Genomic DNA, 22,963 nt, shown 5'->3' on the forward strand with positions numbered 1-22,963 from the left:
CCATGTTTCTGCTTCCCATCACAAGATACTGTTTTTATTATTGTCGGGCAAGTTTACCATTAAAACAAATTGCAACCAGATACAAAACCACTGTAAACTTTTCTTTGTCCTGTTTAAGAACCGAATCCAGATGGTTCCTATTTTTCAACAATAGAAGTCAATGGTCATGTTGGGGAACATTGCCTGAGCAGAAGGAATCAACTGTTTCTCCAGGATAACCTTGTATGCGGCTTGATTCATACGTCCTTCGCAAAGAACAACCTGCCCAAATCCAGCCTTGCTGAAACATCCCCAGATCATCACCGATCCTCCACCAAATTTCACAGTGGGTGCAAGACACTGTGGCTAGTACGCCTCTCCAGGTCTCTCTCTAACCATTAGAAAACCAGGTAGAATAAAAGAACAATTTACATTTTACTCAAAATATACCTATAAAGAGAAAAATCAGACAAACTGAACATTTTGCAGTTGTCTCTTAACTTTTGCCAGAGCTGTATAGCACTCCTATTAGATCGTGTTAAATGGAACCTGTCGGTAGATCATTGCTGCTCGAACCACGGGGAGCATGAATGAGAGCCTCATCAGTCATTGCAGTCAAGTACACTTTTATCTGAAAAGATATAGCGTTTACGAGAAAATATAGCTTCAAAAGCCGGCTGGGAACTATGACCAGAGACTTGCCTAGGCCGATGTGGATAAGGCGGATTCTCCCCACCCCGCTCCAGGTGACTGACGGCCTCTGTCTATCTACATACATGGGAAAGACCTGGAGCGGTGCAGGGAGAAGCAGACAGGTGTCGGCACCGGACTAGTCAAGTCCCTCTCTATAGTCCCTGGCCAGCTTTCCAAATGTCTTCTCTGATGCGCCATATTGATTCACAGAAAAGCACATCTGGCTGCAATCTTGCATCCACGCTCAGGTTCATGATGGGTTTTGGGCAGATTGCGGTTCAGGCAGCATGAATATAAATCACAGGCTCCCTTTGAGGAACTTCTTTCCTCGAAAAAAAAAAATGTCCTTCAAAAATATTCAAAAACAAGGCGTAACTTTTTTTGTTTGTTTTTATACAATTGGAGCATTTTGGATTTTCAGAAAGTGATGAAACTTTGCACCATTTTCAGGATTCATGAGTAAGTCTAAAATTCACTTCTTGAGGGCCACTCACACTTTTCTCGCCCTGTTCAAATTCGGCATGAGTCAAGAATCCTTGCAGGTGTTTCACGGCGCTATACATGTCACTTTGTAATACATCACTGGGTATACGACTGGATTGCTGCAGACATAGAGCAGCTTCCATTCCGTCGGGACAGATCACTATTCATCTTTTTCATGGCAGACCTCATCCCTGTACACACACAATAGGATGCCGTTTGTACGGTGATTGTAAAAAATCAAGCACATAAAATATGAACATTGCTAAATTTACAAAACAGAAAAGTAACTTAATATTTCTGCTGGGAAAAAGAACAAAAAAAAGTTTGAATTGTTCATGGACTTTCTGACATTGGCTGCAACGTTGTAGATCAATGTTATTAGAAACTGCGTAAACCAACCATTGAAGTTAACTATGGCTTTCTAGAACAGCAATTTAGAAGTAGTTTAGCAGGATGCATGATGTAAGGACAAGGCCGCACTATTTGACACTTGCGATCTTCACGCCTCTAAGACTTTTGACATTCTCAGTGCTTTAACCTGAAGATCTGAGATGTAGCCCTCACTTCCTGGGGACACTTACAATATTCAGTATGTTTGTAATCGGCGATATATAACATAAAAGTGCAGTGATTAAAGAGAATTGGTAAATCTAGTTTATTTTCTCCAAATTAAGGAGGGGCGCAGATGACAAGTTTCAGACGGTTCAAACTGCCACATTACAATCTGTAAAGCAGCGGATGAAATTATGCAAAATTACTGGATGAAAAGCCAAAAAAAGCTTTGAAATTTTGAGTTTATTTAGATTTGCAATTCATATTATCAATATTCTCTGGGTGGCAAAGATGAGGGAAACCAGACGCGAAGAGGAGAACCACTAATTAACTTCCAACTTGAACAACTGTTTGTCCTCAAAGGCACAAAAGGGAAACCCACTGAAAAGCGAGTTAATTAGTTACACAGCAAGTCAACATCCAAAATTACATATGCATTTGTGAGTATTCATGTTTTCCAAAGTAAGATTAGCCTGCCAGCAAATTAATATTATTCCAATCAACTTGTAAGAACAACTCTTTCTGCCAATAATGCATGCAAATTACGACATTCATACAAGTTTTTAACAAAGTGGACTACAGCAGGACTCCAAAGTCCTCACACGGAGCTGGTACTAAATGAAAAACTGATATATATGTCATTATTTTTAATTATTTTATAAAATAGGTAATGGGGAAATAACCATTGATTAGAAGTGCTTTAAAGGATTTGTCCAGGCTCTGTGTGACTGAAGACTTGTGAATTCTCACAGCGCAAACAGCACATGCTGTCAGGATTCTCTAGTGGCGGCGCATGACTGCGAGCAATTTGCGCACATGCAGCCACATGCCACATAGACATGCAGGGCCTCACACACTACAAACAGATTGAGCAAGGCTGGACATGTCTAGTCAGACTGAGGCAGAAAGTAAGCAAATCACATAATTATGGCCACCCACTCCTGGCATCGGCACTAGAGAATCCTAACAGCGTGCACTGCGCGCGCAGTGGGAATTCAAACGTCACAGACTTGAATCTCAAGCTTGGACAACTCCTTTAAATTGTTGTTTCAGGTGACTTTAAAGAATAAGCTCAAGTAAATAAGGCAGCACACTGCAGCGCTGAAACATGCAAACATGAAAACTGAACTGCATTACTGCACTAGAAATATGAAAAATGAGAGCGTTTAGTGCATAAAAATGGCCAATTTTATGTGTACCTGGTAGCCACTTTAGGGCATCTCTCGTATACCAGGTCCTACGCTTTCCTTTCCTCGCTGAGAATAAACGTCTCCATCTGAATGGGTACCTGTGAAACCTCTTCTTAAGGCCCCGTCTCACATAGCGAGATCGCTAGCGAGATCGCTGCTGAGTCACAAGTTTTGTGACGCAACAGCGACCTCAGTAGCGATCTCGCTATGTGTGACACGTACCAGCGATCAGGCCCCTGCTGCGAGATCGCTGGTCGTGTCGGAATGGCCTGGACCTTTTTTTGGTCGTTGAGGTCCCGCTGACATCGCTGAATCGGTGTGTGTGACACCGATCCAGCGATGTCTTCACTGGTAACCAGGGTAAACATCGGGTTACTAAGCGCAGGGCCGCGCTTAGTAACCCGATGTTTACCCTGGTTACCAGCGTAAATGTAAAAAAAAAACAAATAGTACATACTCACCATCTGTTGCCCGTCAGGTCCCTTGGCGTCTGCTTCCTGCTCTGACTGCCGCCGTAAAGTGAGAGCACAGCAGTGACGTCACCGCTGCGCTCTGCTCTCACTGTACGGCGGCTCAGTCAGAGCAGGAAGCAGACGCCAAGGGACCTGACGGGCAACAGATGGTGAGTATGTACGGTTTGTTTTTTTTTTACATTTACGCTGGTAACCAGGGTAAACATCGGGTTACTAAGCGCGGCCCTGCGCTTAGTAACCCGATGTTTACCCTGGTTACCCGGGTGCTGCAGGGGGACTTCGGCATCGTTGAAGACAGTTTCAACGATGCCGAAGTCATTCCCCTGATCGTTGGTCGCTGGAGAGAGCTGTCTGTGTGACAGCTCCCCAGCGACCACACAGAGACAAAACAGCGACGCTGCAGCGATCAGCATCGTTGTCTATATCGCTGCAGCGTCGCTGTGTGAGACGGGGCCTTTAAACTAACATTCTCTCTTTCTGTGGAGGGGTAATGGACCTGCTGCGATTAAAACACCTGTGGCTAGGAGACGGAGTGCTCAGTCAGAAGGCTAATTTAAAGAATAAGCTGTCATGTGCTTAACAATACCGTTTATGACCATTGACTTGATTTGCAGTTTTTTTCATCTTTTTTCCATCCGCATACTCTCCTTCTAATAATCAGATGCCTCTGACATAGTGGGTAGCGATTATCTGCTATAATGTCTCTTACATTGCACATGTGCACATAGAGAGATGATGAATTCCTGCTCTCCATTGTCTATGTAGGACTTATTTGGAAGTACCACAGCCGAAGACGTTATACAGCAGTACTGAGCACTGTAGCTGTTAATCCAGCAAAGGGCTGATAAGAAATTAGTACTGTGTCTGTGTCTTCGATAATTCTGCATCTCTCTCCACCATAGACTTCAAAAGGCAGCTATAACCTGAAACCTCAGTGATATGGTAGTCTGTCTGGTTTTGAGCTAGATGGATTTCTGCAGCTTTTCAGAGTAGATGGCTTATGAGGTAGGGGTAGGAGAAAACGTGGCTCATAAGTGGAGAAAGAAGATTTCTTCAATAAAATATATTTCAAAGTATCTTACACTTGCTTGTACTATGTATTTTAATAATTTTATAAAATAGGTAATGGGGAAATAACCATTGATTAGAAGTGCTTTAAAGGATTTGTCCAGGCTCTGTGTGACTGAAGACTTGTGAATTCTCACAGCGCAAACAGCACATGCTGTCAGGATTCTCTAGTGGCGGCGCAAGACTGCGAGCAATTTGCGCACATGCAGCCACATGCCACATAGACATGCAGGGCCTCACACACTACAAACAGATTGAGCAAGGCTGGACATGTCTAGTCAGACTGAGGCAGAAAGTAAGCAAATCACATAATTATGGCCACCCACTCCTGGCATCGGCACTAGAGAATCCTAACAGCGTGCACTGCGCGCGCAGTGGGAATTCAAACGTCACAGACTTGAATCTCAAGCTTGGACAACTCCTTTAAATTGTTGTTTCAGGTGACTTTAAAGAATAAGCTCAAGTAAATAAGGCAGCACACTGCAGCGCTGAAACATGCAAACATGAAAACTGAACTGCATTACTGCACTAGAAATATGAAAAATGAGAGCGTTTAGTGCATAAAAATGGCCAATTTTATGTGTACCTGGTAGCCACTTTAGGGCATCTCTCGTATACCAGGTCCTACGCTTTCCTTTCCTCGCTGAGAATAAACGTCTCCATCTGAATGGGTACCTGTGAAACCTCTTCTTAGACTAACATTCTCTCTCTCTGTGGAGGGGTAATGGACCTGCTGCGATTAAAACACCTGTGGCTAGGAGGCGGAGTGCTCAGTCAGAAGGCTAATTTAAAGAATAAGCTGTCATGTGCTTAACAATACCGTTTATGACCATTGACTTGATTTGCTGTTTTTTTCATCTTTTTTCCATCCGCATACTCTCCTTCTAATAATCAGATGCCTCTGACATAGTGGGTAGCGATTATCTGCTATAATGTCTCTTACATTGCACATGTGCACATAGAGAGATGATGAATTCCTGCTCTCCATTGTCTATGTAGGACTTATTTGGAAGTACCACAGCCGAAGACGTTATACAGCAGTACTGAGCACTGTAGCTGTTAATCCAGCAAAGGGCTGATAAGAAATTAGTACTGTGTCTGTGTCTTCGATAATTCTGCATCTCTCTCCACCATAGACTTCAAAAGGCAGCTATAACCTGAAACCTCAGTGATATGGTAGTCTGTCTGGTTTTGAGCTAGATGGATTTCTGCAGCTTTTCAGAGTAGATGGCTTATGAGGTAGGGGTAGGAGAAAACGTGGCTCATAAGTGGAGAAAGAAGATTTCTTCAATAAAATATATTTCAAAGTATCTTACACTTGCTTGTACTATGTATTTTCAGAGGGAAATGTCAAATGAAACCCTTGTTCTCAGCCATCATAGGTTTTAGAGTTTCAGCTATCAAAAGCTCAGGGAGGGGGACTAGGACCATCTCAGGTGTGGGAAAGGGAGTGACTGGCCAAAGGGTTAAGGGCTCATGTGAGGCAATGTGCCCCTTTCTTTACTTCTAAGGGGGGTCATGACATGCATGGTGTTGGAAGAAACCGCTGAGAACTGACTTCTGTTTCATCTGTTTATGCGTTTCATACTGCCACCTGTATTTGCATATCTGACCACTGAGTATATAGTGTTTTGTTTAGTGTGACCTTAAGGCGATTAAATATGTAAATGTAACCTCAGCTGCTCTTTTATCGTGATCCACAAATCCACACGTTGTGTTCCTGGTTTATAGGGAGACGGTATCCTGTGACCCCTCACCGTATTAGTGACGTCAGGCGGGGCTGCGAGGTGCGGTTCCTCACATATTGTTTAGTGACGTCAGGCGGGGCTGCGAGGTGCGGTTCCTCACATATTGTTTAGTGACGTCAGGCGGGGCTGCGAGGTGCGGTTCCTCACATATTGTTTAGTGACGTCAGGCGGGGCTGCGAGGTGCGGTTCCTCACATATTGTTTAGTGACGTCAGGCGGGGCTGCGAAGTGCGGTTCCTCACATATTGTTTAGTGACGTCAGGCGGGGCTGCGAGGCGCGGTTCCTCACATTGTTTAGTGACTTCAGGCGGGGCTGCGAGGTGCGGTTCCTCACATATTGTTTAGTGACGTCAGGCGGGGCTGCGAGGTGCGGTTCCTCACATATTGTTTAGTGACGTCAGGCGGGGCTGCGAGGTGCGGTTCCTCACATATTGTTTAGTGACGCCAGGCGGGGCTGCGAGGTGCGGTTCCTCACATATTGTTTAGTGACGTCAGGCGGGGCTGCGAGGTGCGGCTCCTCACATATTGTTTAGTGACGTCAGGCGGGGCTGCGAGGTGCGGTTACTCACATATTGTTTAGTGACGTCAGGCGGGGCTGCGAGGTGCGGTTACTCACATATTGTTTAGTGACGTCAGGCGGGGCTGCGAGGTGCGGTTCCTCACATATTGTTTAGTGACGTCAGGCGGGGCTGCGAGGTGCGGTTCCTCACATATTGTTTAGTGACGTCAGGCGGGGCTGCGAGGTGCGGTTCCTCACATATTGTTTAGTGACGTCAGGCGGGGCTGCGAGGTGCGGTTCCTCACATATTGTTTAGTGACGTCAGGCGGGGCTGCGAGGTGCGGTTCCTCACATATTGTTTAGTGACGTCAGGCGGGGCTGCGAGGTGCGGTTCCTCACATATTGTTTAGTGACGTCAGGCGGGGCTGCGAGGTGCGGTTCCTCACATATTGTTTAGTGACGTCAGGCGGGGCTGCGAGGTGCGGTTCCTCACATATTGTTTAGTGACGTCAGGCGGGGCTGCGAGGTGCGGTTCCTCACATATTGTTTAGTGACGTCAGGCGGGGCTGCGAGGTGCGGTTCCTCACATATTGTTTAGTGACGTCAGGCGGGGCTGCGAGGTGCGGTTCCTCACATATTGTTTAGTGACGTCAGGCGGGGCTGCGAGGTGCGGTTCCTCACATATTGTTTAGTGACGTCAGGCGGGGCTGCGAGGTGCGGTTACTCACATATTGTTTAGTGACGTCAGGCGGGGCTGCGAGGTGCGGTTACTCACATATTGTTTAGTGACGTCAGGCGGGGCTGCGAGGTGCGGTTCCTCACATATTGTTTAGTGACGTCAGGCGGGGCTGCGAGGTGCGGTTCCTCACATATTGTTTAGTGACGTCAGGCGGGACTGCGAGGTCACATTGTTTAGTGACGTCAGGCGGGGCTACGAGGTGCGGTTCCTCACATATTGTTTAGTGACGTCAGGCAGGCTGCGAGGTCACATTGTTTAGTGACGTCAGGCGGGGCTACGAGGTGCGGTTCCTCACATATTATTTAGTGACGTCAGGCAGGCTGCGAGGTCACATATTGCTTAGTGACGTCAGGCGGGGCTGCGAGGTGCGGTTCCTCACATATTGTTTAGTGACGTCAGGCGGGGCTGCGAGGTGCGGTTCCTCACATATTGTTTAGTGATGTCAGGCAGGCTGCGAGGTCACATATTGCTTAGTGACGTCAGGCGGGGCTGCGAGGTGCGGTTCCTCACATATTGTTTAGTGACGTCATGCAGGACTGCGAGGTGCGGTTTCTCACATATTGTTTAGTGACGTCAGGCGGGGCTACGAGGTGCGGTTCCTCACATATTGTTTAGGGACGTCAGGCAGGCTGCGAGGTCACATATTGCTTAGTGACGTCAGGCGGGGCTGCGAGGTGCGGTTCCTCACATATTGTTTAGTGACGTCAGGCGGGGCTGCGAGGTGCGGTTCCTCACATATTGTTTAGTGACGTCAGGCGGGGCTGCGAGGTGCGGTTCCTCACATATTGTTTAGTGACGTCAGGCGGGGCTGCGAGGTGCGGTTCCTCACATATTGTTTAGTGACATCAGGCAGGCTGCGAGGTCACATATTGTTTAGTGACGTCAGATGGGGCTACGAGGTGTGGTTCCTCACATATTGTTTAGTGACGTCAGGCGGGGCTGCGAGGTGCGGTTCCTCACATTGTTTAGTGACGTCAGGCGGGGCTGCGAGGTCACATATTGTTTAGTGACGTCAGGCGGGGCTACGAGGTGCGGTTCCTCACATATTGTTTAGTGACGTCAGGCAGGCTGCGAGGTCACATTGTTTAGTGACGTCAGGCGGGGCTACGAGGTGCGGTTCCTCACATATTATTTAGTGACGTCAGGCAGGCTGCGAGGTCACATATTGCTTAGTGACGTCAGGCGGGGCTGCGAGGTGCGGTTCCTCACATATTGTTTAGTGACGTCAGGCGGGGCTGCGAGGTGCGGTTCCTCACATATTGTTTAGTGACGTCATGCGGGACTGCGAGGTGCGGTTCCTCACATATTGTTTAGTGACGTCAGGCGGGGCTGCGAGGTGCGGTTCCTCACATATTGTTTAGTGACGTCAGGCGGGGCTGCGAGGTGCGGTTCCTCACATATTGTTTAGTGACGTCAGGCGGGGCTGCGAGGTGCGGTTCCTCACATATTGTTGGCAGCTGTGAAATATCTGTGATCTCTCATTTGTGTCATCCTTCACGCCAACATAATACCCATATTGGGACAATGCAGCACAAATCACTAAGGTGAGTAGTTCTTCTACAAATTTTAATGAGAGAAGCATTTATATAATATATCCTCTACGGAGACATTAACCTATTTTAACATATTGCACTAGAAGTGCCTTTCTGTCGTAATTTCTTTCATATACGGTACATAGACCAACCTTCTACAATACCGGCTATAGTCCCTGTGATAAGTGCACCAGGACTGAATATTAAAGGGAACCTGTCAGCTGGATTTCACCTCCCAAACTATTTATATGTGTATGTATCTCTTTCAAAGATACGTTCAGTAATACCTTTACATGGCCGCACTGTTCCTTCATTACTGGGAAATCAACATTCATATTCATATGAAAATCAGTCTCCAGATCTGAAGCCTCCTGCTTGACTGACAGCCTCTATGCTGAATTACTTCAGGCAAAGGACTCGTTAGTCGAGCAGGAGCATGTGGCGCTGGTCGGGAAATAGAGCTGGAGTGACAGAAGCTGCAGATCTACAGCCTCATTTGATTATCAACACTGGTTTCTTAGTAATGAAAGAATGGAGCGACCCTGTAAAGAGACTGCTGAACTTGTACTTGTAAAAGCTACATGGGCATATAAATAGTTTGGGGGTGACATCCCACTGACCGTGTTCTTCTCTGTAGATCATAGTTTCTCTTTTTCATCTGTGACTACTTTGGGAAATTCTGCAGGTTTGGAAAGCTTGAGGAAAAAAAAACCCAAAGCCAACATTATTGTATCATATAATAGATAGACATACTGATAGGGAATTTAGATTGTGAGCCCCATCGGGGACAGATGATAATGTGAGCAAAACTGTAAAGCGCTGCGGAATATGTTAGCGCTATGTAAAACTAAAGATTACTATTATTTACAGAAGTAATTGATCTTCTCACATACAGACTATATACATTATTACAACATTCAGTAAAAACTATGAACATTGCAGACATGTCTATCTAGTGGTCTGATACAGTAGAACATTAGGCAACCTTGCTACAGAGATCCTCGTGTGGAATCTTCTAGCATGTTTTCTGGGCATTCGGAAATGTATAGACGGATGCTTACAGCTAGAAAAGCAGCGGCTCTGTTCTGTAAGGTCATGTTTCATCTTTACATAGGAGAGGTTTGCTACTGACCAAAAAAAAAAAAACAATTGGGTGCCTTTTTCATTGGCTGCTTCTTTGATTTCAGGCACTAGCATGCTCTTTTATGGATTTAGGAAGTAATGTTCTAATTATAATAATTATATTCTAATTATACATGAATAATAATAATAGTTATTATTATTTTACATATTTTTATTCTAAACACCCACTCATAATTTGGAGAGAATGGAGTAAAGCAATTATGTAGAAAAAGAAAAAAGAAAACAATACCCTTTTTATTGACAGCTGAATTGGGGGAAATTGTTATACCCACTTCACCGATCACTTTGGATGTAAACACACAACACTTGACAACCCATCAAAGAATGCCTCCGGGCTGATCCAGATGGGTGCACTGATGGAAATTGCTCATGCCATGTTCCAAATCAAACATGATGGCAGCTCACATAAATGACAATGTATAGTGGAAACTGCAGGTCAAACTGAAAATGCGCACAAGCTTCTCAAAGCGTTTGTTAACTATAGGCGCACACGGGACTGGATTATTTTACTAGGGGACGTCCACAAGAGGAAAGAAATGCTGAGGATTTTTATCACGGACTTCAATGATGAAGGAAAAACTGACAATAAAATTGTATAAAATAAAAAAAGTACGCCTTCCTGGGCTGCTGCAGCTTCCTTTGCCCTTTGTCATGCATGGGCACAAAAGTGGCAGAAGATGGGCATTGCGCATTGAAAGAGGAGAAGCGGGCAGAGAAAGGGGAGAGGCGGCAGAGAAAGGGGAGAGGCGGCAGAGAAAGGGGAGAAGCGGCAGAGAAAAAGGAGAGGCGGCAGAGAAAGGGGAGAAGCGGCAGAGAAAAGGGAGAGGCGGCAGAGAAAGGGGAGAGGCGGCAGAGAAAGGGGAGAGGCGGCAGAGAAAGGGGAGAAGCGGCAGAGAAAAGGGAGAGGCGGCAGAGAAAGGGGAGAGGCGGCAGAGAAAGGGGAGAAGCGGCAGAGAAAGGGGAGAAGCGGCAGAGAAAGGGGAGAAGCGGCAGAGAAAGGGGAGAAGCGGCAGAGAATGGGAGAAAGGGGAGAAGGGGCAGAGAAAGGGGAGAGGCGGCAGAGAAAGGGGAGAGGAGGCAGAGAAAGGGGAGAGGCGGCAGAGAAAGGGGAGAGGCGGCAGAGAAAGGAGAGAGGCGGCAGAGAAAGGAGAGAGGCGGCAGAGAAAGGGGAGAGGCGGCAGAGAGAGGGGAGAAGCGGCAAAGAGAGGGGAGAGGCGGCAGAGAAAGGGGAAAAGCGGCAGAGAAAGGGGAGATGGGGCAGAGAAAGGGGAGAGGCGGCAGAGAAAGGGGAGAGGCGGCAGAGAAAGGGGAGAGGCGGCAGAGAAAGGGGAGAAGCGGCAGAGAAAGGGGAGAGGCGGCAGAGAAAGGGGAGAAGCGGCAGAGAAAGGGGAGAAGCGGCAGAGAAAGGGGAGAAGCGGCAGAGAAAGGGGAGAAGCGGCAGAGAAAGGGGAGAAGCGGCAGAGAAAGGGGAGAGGCGGCAGAGAAAGGGGAGAGGCGGCAGAGAAAGGGGAGAGGCGGCAGAGAAAGGGGAGAGGCGGCAGAGAAAGGGGAGAAGCGGCAGAGAAAGGGGAGAAGCGGCAGAGAAAGGGGAGAAGCGGCAGAGAAAGGGGAGAGGCGGCAGAGAAAGGGGAGAGGCGGCGGGGAGAAGCGGCAGAAAAGGGGAGAAGCGGCAGAGAAAGGGGAGAGCGGCAGAGAAAGGGGAGAGCGGCAGAGAAAGGGGAGAAGCGGCAGAGAAAGGGGAGCAGCGGCAGAGAAAGGGGAGAGGCGGCAGACAAAGGGGAGAGGCGGCAGACAAAGGGGAGAGGCGGCAGACAAAGGGGAGAGGCGGCAGACAAAGGGGAGAGGCGGCAGGCAAAGGGGAGAGCGGCAGGCAAAGGGGAGAGCGGCAGACAAAGGGGAGAGCGGCAGACAAAGGGGAGAGCGGCAGACAAAGGGGAGAGCGGCAGACAAAGGGGAGAGCGGCAGACAAAGGGGAGAGCGGCAGACAAAGGGGAGAGCGGCAGACAAAGGGGAGAGCGGCAGACAAAGGGGAGAGCGGCAGACAGAGGGGAACAAGGGATGTATGGACCAGAGATCAGTCATCAGAAGTAGTAGCCATAATACTAATACGGACGGAGCCTCCGTAAATTTTTGTTTCTTCTGTTCAGCGGGATATTACTTATGACTGACGACCATGTTCTAGTGTAACATCATTTCATAGCATAAGGTCTACTTTCACAAATCCTTACGGGAATGGCGTAAGAGGCAATTATCTAATACGCTGTAATACTACAAGGAGAGATGTGATAATAGGATTAGAGAGAATATACAATTCTCTCAAGACAAAATTCTTGCTAGATGTGTTTGCTTTTTTTTCTTAATTCCAAGAAACTAACAGCATCAGGTAAAAAAAAAATGATTCTACTTCATCAGGGGTCAGTTCAGAATGCTTATTTGCAAGCACGTCCTTGCGTTCAGTCAGTCGTGTGAATGCAGACGGCTATTCAGTGCCAAAATGGCTATTAAAAAAAAAGAATTTGAAAAATGTCCTTAAAAACCTTGTTCTTTCTGCTAAGCGCTGGCTACCATATGTATACATGAAATTGCACTAGAAATTGTATATAACTTTAAAAAAATAAATAAATAAAATACATTTTTTTTAAATGACCAAGCGATAGATCTCCGGAGACTGGATGAAGTCACCTGACCGGCCCTTGAGTATATTATAGAAGTCGCCAGCTTTAGTCTTCTTGTTACTTTCTAGCAGCAGAGGTTAATAAAAGAGCAGACACCACTGCTATCCCGGTAGCAATGTCAATGGCGGGCATTCTCATGTGCCACAAAACGCGAGCAGATCAGACCATCTAGACCATACTGGGTTACATTACTGGTTCTCGTAACCTGCCACCGACATATTATACGGCACAGCTTGGCGCAGGGAAGGGTAGCCCATCATTTATATCGGATTTTTAATGTCAGTCTCACTTCTCACGTTTCGTCGGCTGTTACAAAGCAAAGCGATAAGAAAGAAGGGTTTCAAGGAGCAGAGCATTTTTATCCAGGAGGAAGACGTCGTTCTGCAGAAATATCGCCTGCCGCTTAATTGTTTGCATTGAGGGAGTGAAATGAAAGAGGAGGAAAACAATCTTACTTGATAACTGTGCCTTTGGCGCCCCCTGCTGTTGTAAGCATGACCCGCGTGGTTAGACTGACTCGCAGATCATCCTGGTCCAGACCCAGCAGCGCAGAGCAGTATTCTAATGATTTGCTTGATTTGTTCTTTAGCGTGCAGCCACCTGGTGTGCAATACAAGAGAAATGTCAGGAAAATACAGGTCTAAACAGGGACATCATTGGTTAACAGCGCCTGGCACCTCGCCTAGCTCTCATAGGCATTTGTCCAGAAGATCTATGCTACACAATCTGCTCTTTTCAGATTTTTTTTTTTTGATTTTTTTTTTTACGTTTTTCTTCCATCTGCAAAATAAAAACCACTGTAGATGACAAAAAAAAAAAAAACAGTAAGCAGCTGGAAAATAAGAGTGATGTGTACTGTGCTCAAGAGGAGAAAAACTGGGAGTGCAAAGGTTGGAGAGGTGCTCAGCGCTGCATGGAGTAACAGAGCGCGGCTTTTATTCTGCGCGTGAAGACAAAGCAACACGGAGGAGATCGACTGGGGGAGGAATGGAGTCTGCCCCAATTCTGATCTACTTTCTATTACAGCAGAAAAGGACAGTCCCCATTAAAGGCACATTTCCTGCCAGAATGAGCATCGATTGCCGATATATAACAAAGCCACCGGCGCTCATTTAAAGGGATGACAAAGAGAATCTGGGGGCACGATTCAGCCACACATCATACGCATCTATTTATTGTTTCATGATTCTAATTATTTATTATTGCTCCATTGGTGATTATTGGCTCGGAAATGTAGGGGTGTATCATTTTCTTTTTGTAATCTATCTTGATATTGTAGTTATTTGTTTTATACCTTATATATGGGGTTCCTTGTACATTGTCACCATTTTCGCACACCTATATCTTTTGTATAGCCTTTCGGCGTTTTAGATGTTTTTCTTGAGCGTCTTGCTTTGTCCTTGAATGCTAATAAAGTATTTCCCTTTATTTGGCGAGCACAGCTTTTTGCATACTTCTTTATATGCATTTAAAGTGCTGAACTATCATTAGCACAGATTGTGGGCAGCAGATCGCCTGTTTACACCCAAACATGATGACTTTTAGGACCACAAAAGATGCCATCAGCTGACTAATAAGCACACGAGCCGGCAACTTTACACTGGCCCAGGATTGGGAACGAGTGATTGTCTTCCTGCCTTATAACACCTTATGGCTCACAATCTAATTTCTCCATCTGTCACACACTAGGGCCAATTTCAATATTTCAATTACTGACAGTCAATCTTATGTTTGTGTAATGTGCAAGTACCTGGGCACAATGCATAGGAAGAACATACAAACTCCATGCTGAGATCTAAGCAAGTACAGAAAGACAATAGTGAGCACCACTGAGCCAACAAATTGCTTTGAACAATAACAGGTGTTTAATCAGGTTGAAACCTCTGACAATGTAGACAAATATTTCCTCTCTAGCAAAATGTAATATTACATGCCAGCTAGTCATGTAAAACATTGATGGGCCAGGATAGCAGCTTTCCGCTCTGACCAATTTAGTCAAAGCTAGACAAATCACTGGAGATGGCAGCTAGGTTACATGCTTGAGCTTTAGATAGGTTTTCTGCTTAGAACGCAAGGGGGAGATCAGCAGAGAAGGGGAAGAGAGCGGGCAAAAAGGGGCAGAGCGCAGGCAAAAAGGGGCAGAGAGCGGGCAAAAAGGGGCAGAGAGCGGGCAAAAAGGGGCAGAGGGGCAAAAAGGGGCGGAGCGGCAGAAAGCAGGGAGAGCGGCAGAGAAGGGGCAGAGCGGCAGAGAAGGGGCGGAGCGGCAGAAAGCAGGGAGAGCGGCAGAAAGCGGGGAGAGCGGCAGAGAAGGGGCAGAGCGGCAGAGAAGGGGGAGAGCGGCAGAAAGCGGGGAGAGCGGCAGAAAGCGGGGAGAGCGGCAGAAAGCGGGGAGAGCGGCAGAAAGCGGGGAGAGCGGCAGAAAGCGGGGAGAGCGGCAGAAAGCGGGGAGAGCGGCAGAAAGCGGGGAGAGCGGCAGAAAGCGGGGAGAGCAGCAGAAAGCGGGGAGAGCGGCAGAAAGCGGGGAGAGCGGCAGAAAGCGGGGAGAGCGGCAGAAAGCGGGGAGAGCAGCAGAAAGCGGGGAGAGCAGCAGAAAGCGCAGAGAGAGCGGCAGAGAAGGGGGAAAGTGGCAGGGAAAGGGTGAGAGCGGCAGAGAAGGGGGAGAGCGGCAGAGAGAGGGGCGAGTGGCAGAGAAGGGAAAGAGCGGCAGAGAGAGGGGCGAGTGGCAGAGAAGGGGGAGAGTGGCAGAGAAGGGGGAGAGCAGCAGAGAAGGGGGAGAGCGGCAGAGAAGGGGGAGAGTGGCAGAGAAGGGGGAGAGCGGCAGAGAAGGGGGAGAGCGGCAGAGAAGGGGGAGAGCGGCAGAGAAGGGGGAGAGCGACAGAGAAGGGGGAGAGCGACAGAGAAGGGGGAGAGCGACAGAGAAGGGGGAGAGCGACAGAGAAGGGGGAGAGCGGCAGAGAGAGGGGCGAGTGGCAGAGGAAGGGGAGCCTTTGACAGACACCGTGGATAACCTGCCTTCTTGAGACTTGAAAATGTAAAAACAGGAAAAGTTGTAATTCTGCCATTGTCCAAACAGATGAATAGAAGATGTGAAAATCCAATCCCTGCTTTATCTAGGGTGGTAAAAAAATGTTTCTTTCAATTTCTGGAGGCAAATACGTCCTACCATTAGTCAGGGCTGACTCCAGATTAACGCTAATGTGAAGAATCTATTTAAAGAAATCACTTAACAACATTCAATTTCCATTACTAAGCAGCATACTAAACACTTCTAACAACGCATTACACAATAATACTTCATGCTCCATTTCTTATCTCGCCCAGTATGGAAAACTACATATAAAAGTAATAAACTAAGAAAAAGGAGAAACATATAATTGGGGGTTAGGAGTAGGGCTCTTAAATCGTCATTCTCCTGGGGCAGACAGACACATTCAAAGCAAATACCAAAAGTGCCGACTATTCCAGCACTGTTACCGATGAAATAGTTGTGAGCCTATGGCTCTAGATACTAGAGCGTCATCAGGCAAACAATCTGCCCGTGATTTTTTTCAGATACCCACATAAACGTATGAGTTTGGCATGCAAATTATTTTAATATGAAATAGTTATCCATGTCTTACTGACTGATCATGAAATATGCAAACAGCCTTTACAGCTAAACCAGGAACTCCATTTACACATGTGTGTCCGGGGTATTTGCCCCTTATCAGTACAAAGCAGAAAAGCTGATCTGGCTGGATGAGAGGCTTCGGATAAAGGGTAAAGTTTCTCCTTGTTGAGAGTACCAAGCCAGCATAAGGAGACTTCTAAGCCATGCAATGCTTTTCCTGACTCATCATTGTGATCACTAATGGCCTTGGATATCTCCCCCTGGGACCGAATTTCCAAATCACCAAGGAGCTTCGAGGGTCTTCATCTATATCATCCTCTTCAGGTGGGAATTAATGGCCCAGTGCCAGAAGCAGGTGGTGGGGGAGTAAGTGGAAGACCGTGGTTAGAGTGTGGGAGCTGGTGCCAGTGCTGAGTGCTACAAGGGCAAGTAGAGTCGCGCAACAGGCTAAGGCTAGTAGGGTCATCTAGGATGGCATCACTTAGCCTTCTTTATGCATATAGGCAAACTAATAATTGAATGCAGACTTAGGGTATATAGTGCCTCCCCCCATATAGTGCCTCCCCCCTTGCCCCGTTTTTTCATTCATGAATGTGTGACCGCTCACAGCATTCAACTACCCCTAGGGCCAAGGGAAAATCACTGTTTTGGCACATTGATGAGAGTACAAAGAGTTGGACTGATCATCTTTTTATCAGTTATCAAGTGGATAGATGATAATCTTCTTGACTGGGATACCATTTTTAAAGGAGTTGTCCAAGATTAGAAGAACATGGCATATTTCCTCCAGAAAGTGGATGAGCTTAATCTGTAAATGAGGCATTGCACTGTTTTTAGGAGAAAACAGTCATGTTTTACTATTTTAGCATCCACTCCAGTGGTGATGCATTTCATTGCGAAACGAGTGTCGGGGGTGGTTGGTCACTGGCCTTCTATACTGCTGGTAACATTAACGCTATCTATTGGTCTATTGTATCTGTTATAATTTCTGTTTGAGTAGTATATTTATATCATTTAGATTTAGTATAATACTGCTATTATGTACAACATAGGACATATAAACTTAAGAAACTATGTCTTTGTTCCATTTCACCTATGTAGGTGTAAGGTGTAATTGTAAAAAATTATCAGGTTTATTACATGGATTAACTATTAGTATAGGGGCTTTTTATCATTTAGCTTCATTATATGTTGTGATATTTTGTACATATGACCCTTTGTTTTCATTATATGGTATGAATTAAGAAGCCGATTATTATAAAGGCTTCTTAAATAGATCTAGCAGTGTGTTATACAAGACATAAGTCAGTTAGGCAAACGTCGGAAAGTTCTCTTTATACACTGCATCATCCAGCCATAAACTGGACTATGTACTGGAGATCCAATATTTACTAGTCATGTTGCTGATATTCAGAGTTTTGTACTACATATAGATAAGCACATGAGACACTGGAGTAATCACAAGTGTAGGATAAATACAATTAACTTGTTTTCACGGGCGAAACCCTTTATCACTAGGGATGAGGGAACCTGAACTGTAAAGTTCGTACCGGACACCAAGGTCCAGTGCCAAACTTTGAACATGGACATTTTCCTGGAAGTCCGTTTTACTGTTCTTGTTCAGTGCTTAATAAAGTTTGTTGAAAGGCTGCAGCGCAGCCAATCAACAAGCTTTTAGGCTGTGAGCACCATGACACTGGCTGATGCAACACATGACCTGGCCTGTATAAACGCCAGATCACGGATGGTGCAACGATTGTGCTCTGACTACAGTAGGGACAGGATGCTGCTAGAAAAACAGTATAAAATAAATAATTTTAAAAAATGACGTGGGGTTCCTCTTATTTTTAATAACCAGCCAAGGGAAAGCAGACAGCCCTGAGTTGATCTTACAGTGCTGGGAAGGGCCCAATATCGATGGTCTTTTAATATCATCCCCCAGCTGTCGGCTTTGCCTTTGCTTGTTATTAAAAACGGGGGAAGGACCATAAAAAAATGACGTGGGGTCCCCCCTTACTTTTAATAGCCAGCTAAGGCAAAGAAGTCAGCTGAGGACTAATATTAATAGGCTGGGAAGGTCCATGGATATTGTCCCCCTTCCAGCATAATAAGACTAGCTCACAGCTGAGCGATACATGGGTGTTCACTTTTTGACTAGATGGGGTCCAACCACGGGTACCAGCACCAACTGGCAGTTTGGAGAATTTTTGAAAGAATGAATGAATGAATGAATTGAGCAGAGGTAGAGTATGCACACTGCTGAGCCATTCCAATGGCGATAAAAGAGCCCCGTTTTGCCAATGGGTGCGGATCGGATCTCAGCATTCAGACCCCCAAAGGAGAGGTGATAAAGGTGACGTCCGGTGAAAATAAGTTACCACAAGTTCAACATCAATCCTTACAAGACTTTGGAGCTGTTCTGAAAATCTTCCTCACGACAGTTAGGATATAAATTCTACTTGTGCTTCACCCTGCCCTTACCTTTTCTGCTTAAAACCATCTAAATCCCTCAGTGAGTGTGCAATAAAACTTTCACCGAGGTACACATTTGACTTCAGGAAAAACTCCATTTGAAGACATATTACAGCCTGCGTCCATCAAACAACTCTATTTCTTATGAGTCCCTGAGTAGAGTGATGAATAATTCCCTCAGTTCTTAGAACATCCAAATAATCTGACTTTCTTATGACACTCAAACCTCGGTAAACCAAGGGCAACACCAGCCTTATAAAGATGTGACTTCTCATGTTTAATATAACAATAAACCTCATATATAACATTACGGTCTGTATATATTAACAGACCCTACTGGCAAAATTAAAGTATTTAACCCTCTACGGCAAGTTTGGAGAGCAGTATCTCTTTTGATCTCGGCTTTGAAAGGGACACCACGACTCATGTGAGGTTGCCCATCTGTCACCTCGACCACTGACTTGTGAAAGGAACCGTTCTGCAGAGCACCTGCATTGCAGCAGTCACACAACAGTGCATTTTTATTGTTTCCCAAAGACCTTAACAAATCAAATGTGCAGATGGCTGTTTCATTTCCTTGTAATCAAATCACCCTTTCCATTTACTCACAGAGGCGAGAGTTTTCAAAATTCATTTTTCTATCAGACCTTGTCCTTGGTGTCTATGTGAGGGAAATTTCCACGTGTAAATTAAAGTACATTTTATTCCCTTTTAAAAGAACATTGTGCTTTGCGACTCAAATCAAACTCACTGCCTTTCCGATGACATTTACACTGATAGAATAATAGAATAAAATGTCTTCTAACCAGAGGTGCTCCCAGCTTCTTCAAAATCGATATTTCCAAGGTGTAGGACACCAGCAACCACTCGGAAAAGATCAAGCTTCTCTGTGTCATCCAAGCCAATCTTTTTCATAGCAATGCACATCCGATTGAAATCTCCATGGTCATCTAAGAGCGGGTCCTTCAGAGAGCCATGTTTGAGGTACTACAAAATAAAAATGTTGATTAGAATTGTGATATAAACCTAGTCTAAGTCACACAGCACAACCGAAAAGGAAAAAGTGTACATGCAAAAGTTAAAAAGGGAGTGTATCTAGGATTAGCGGCCTCTGCTTTTTCCCAGAAATACCACCCTTCTTGCACACGGCTATGTCTGGGATTACAGTTCAGCCTCAATTAACGGAATGAACGAGAGTTGTAATATCACCCATATTAACAAGCAGATACCTTCTTTTTACATCCTGGACAAATCCTCCTTGAAAAATATAATCACCTACACATCAAAGACAGCCATTTGGTGATCTGAAGAATCTATGAGAATGCTAATCATGGAGGAAAAAATATAGGCAAACAGTCATATGCAGATATAGTAACCACTCTACAGGGTAAGGCCTCACCAACTTTCAGTTTCTCTAAAAGTCTATGCTACTTCTAATTTGCGCATGTGCAGCCCACCGTGTTTAGAGGACCAGTGCAATGTTTACGGTCTCCTCTATTGTTAAGTCTCCTATTCTTTGTGCTCACACGCTGGTCCTATAGGCATGGTGGGTGGCGTTCTCTTTAAACTGGCCATAAAATGAAACAGTGGCTGCAGAGCTGAGTAATTTTTTTGTTTCTCATTTCGAATGCGGTATTATTAGCCAGTAAATTCATATGTCAATTTGAACTCAGCTTTACTCCACTCCCTGGACTGTGATCACAGTAGGTGACAGCAGTAAGATCAGTATGAAAAAAAGAGACATGTGTCATTACAAAACAGCTTCTGCATATGCAGCTCTAATCCAATGGCACAACTGTAAGCTCTGCTTTACCTCCTACGCCCACACTGACAGTGCTGTGAGATAAGAGCTGCAGATGAAGAGGTGTTTGTAATGGCACACAGCACTGCTATACTCCTCTCTAGAGGAGTTTTCTTTTCTTCCCCCTAAATAATGCTTTCTACTTATGATTGGTCAACAGCAGGTAGGAGAAGAAAGTAGACAAATGTCTGCTAACACCTCTTTGCTTTAAGAGGGTGGTCCACTACTAGGACAACCCCTTCTCATACCCCACGCTCGGCCCCGATACAAAAAAAAGCCCAAATTCACCTCCCGTGCCGGAACCGTTCCTGCAGTGTCGGCACTCGCGGTTCTGGGGTTCTGGTGCTGCTGCATTACAAGTGGTGTCCGGAACCCAAATAGCGCTGGGGTGAATGTCCCTGCCATCGCACAAATTGGACATGCAGAGGAAGCAAGGAGATCAGCTGCAGCCTGGACTTCCTCTTCATGTTCAATTTGTCCGATGGCGGTTAAAAAAAACACGGGAGCCCTGAGGAAAGTGAGTGCCGACACCGCAAGAACGGCACAGGCATGAGAGGGGAGTATAAGCTTTTTATTTTATCGGGACCAAGCGTGGGGTATGAGAAGGAGTTATCCTAGTAGTGGTCAACTTATTTAAAGAGGAAATTAGCATGTAAGCTTTATGACTTAATTCCTAAAATAAAAACTACATTTTACTCAGTTCTGCAGCTACTATTCCATGATGTGGTCAGTTTACCATGCTCAAGCTGGCAAAAGGTCTTGTTTACATACATACATTTATACAGTACAGACCAAAAGTTTGGACACACCTTCTCATTTAAAGATTTTTCTGTATTTTCATGACTATGAAAATATTAAATTCACATTGAAGGCATCAAAACTATGAATTAACACATGTGGTATTATATACTTAACAAAAAAGTGTGAAACAGCTGAAAATATGTCTTATATTCTAGGTTCTTCAAAGTAGCCACCTTTTGCTTTGATGACTGTTTTGCACACTCTTGGCATTGTCTTGATGAGCTTCAAGAGGTAGTCACTGGAAATGGTTTTCACTTCACAGGTGTGCCCTGTCAGGTTTAATAAATGGGATTTTTGCCTTATAAATGGGGTTGGGACCATAAGTTGTGCTGAGCAGAAGTCTGGTGGATACACAGCTGATAGTTCTACTGAATAGACTGTTAGAATTTGTATAAAGGCGAGAAAAAAAGCAGCTAAGAAAATGAGTGGCCATCATTACTTTAAGAAATGAAGGTCAGTCAGTCAGAAAATTGGGAAAACTTTGAAAGTGTCCCCAAGTGCAGTTGCAAAAACCATCAAGCGCTACAAAGAAACTGGCTCACATGAGGACCGCCCCAGGAAAGGAAGACCAAGAGTCACCTCCGCTTCTGAGGATAAATTTATCCGAGTCACAAGCCTCAGAAATCGCAGGTTAACAGCAGCTCAGATTAGAGACCAAGTCAATGCCTCACAGAGTTCTAGCAGCAGACACATCTCTACAACAACTGTTAAGAGGAGACTTTGTGCAACAGGCCTTCATGGTAAAATAGCTGCTGGGAAACCACTGCTAGCACAGGCAACAAGCAGAAGAGACTTGTTTGGGTTAAAGAACACAAGGAATGGACATTAGACCAGTGGAAATCTGTGCTTTGGTCTGATGAGTCCAAATTTGAGATCTTTGGTTCCAACCACAGTGTCTTTGTGCGACGCAGAAAAGGTGAACGGATGGACTCTACATGCCTGGGTCCCACCGTGAAGCATGGAGGAGGAGGTGTGATGGTGTGGGGGTGCTTTGCTGGTGACACTGTTGGGGATTTATTCAAAATTGAAGACATACTGAACCAGCATGGCTACCACAGCATCTTGCAGCGGCATGCTATTCCATCTGGTTTGTATTTTGTTGGACCATCATTTATTTTTCAACAGGACAATGACCAAACACACCTAGAGGCTGTGTAAGGGCTATTTGACCAAGAAGGAGAGTGATGGGGTGCTACGCCAGATGACCTGACCTCCACAGTCACCAGACCTGAACCCAATCGAGATGGTTTGGGGTGAGCTGGACCGCAGAGTAAAGGCAAAAGGGCCAACAAGTGCTAAGCATCTCTGGGAACTCCTTCAAGATTGTTGGCAGACCATTTCCGGTGACTACCTCTTGAAGCTCATCAAGAGAATGCCAAGAGTGTGCAAAGCAGTCATCAAAGCAAAAGGTGGCTACTTTGAAGAACCTAGAATATAAGACATATTTTCAGTTTCACACTTTTTTGTTAAGTATATAATTCCACATATGTTAAATTCATAGTTTTG

At 45.5% G+C, this 22,963-nt stretch overlaps 1 protein-coding gene across 8 annotated transcripts in view; it reads right to left on the reverse strand.

Moving 5' to 3' along the window:
- The window catches only part of MYO6 (myosin VI), a 278,543-nt gene that overhangs the window by 138,066 nt on the left and 117,514 nt on the right, over window positions 1-22,963 (reverse strand). For all 8 annotated transcript variants that reach the window (XM_077289865.1, XM_077289864.1, XM_077289863.1 and 5 more), the window contains exons 11-12: window positions 19,662-19,842; window positions 13,229-13,373 (exon numbers count right to left, since the gene is read on the reverse strand). In XM_077289865.1, the coding sequence (XP_077145980.1) occupies window positions 13,229-13,373; window positions 19,662-19,842 (326 nt within the window). The remainder of the gene's footprint in view (window positions 1-13,228; window positions 13,374-19,661; window positions 19,843-22,963) is intronic.

This window comes from Ranitomeya variabilis, chromosome 2 (genome assembly GCF_051348905.1).
Source record: "Ranitomeya variabilis isolate aRanVar5 chromosome 2, aRanVar5.hap1, whole genome shotgun sequence".
In the NCBI taxonomy this organism is placed as follows: domain Eukaryota; kingdom Metazoa; phylum Chordata; class Amphibia; order Anura; family Dendrobatidae; genus Ranitomeya; species Ranitomeya variabilis.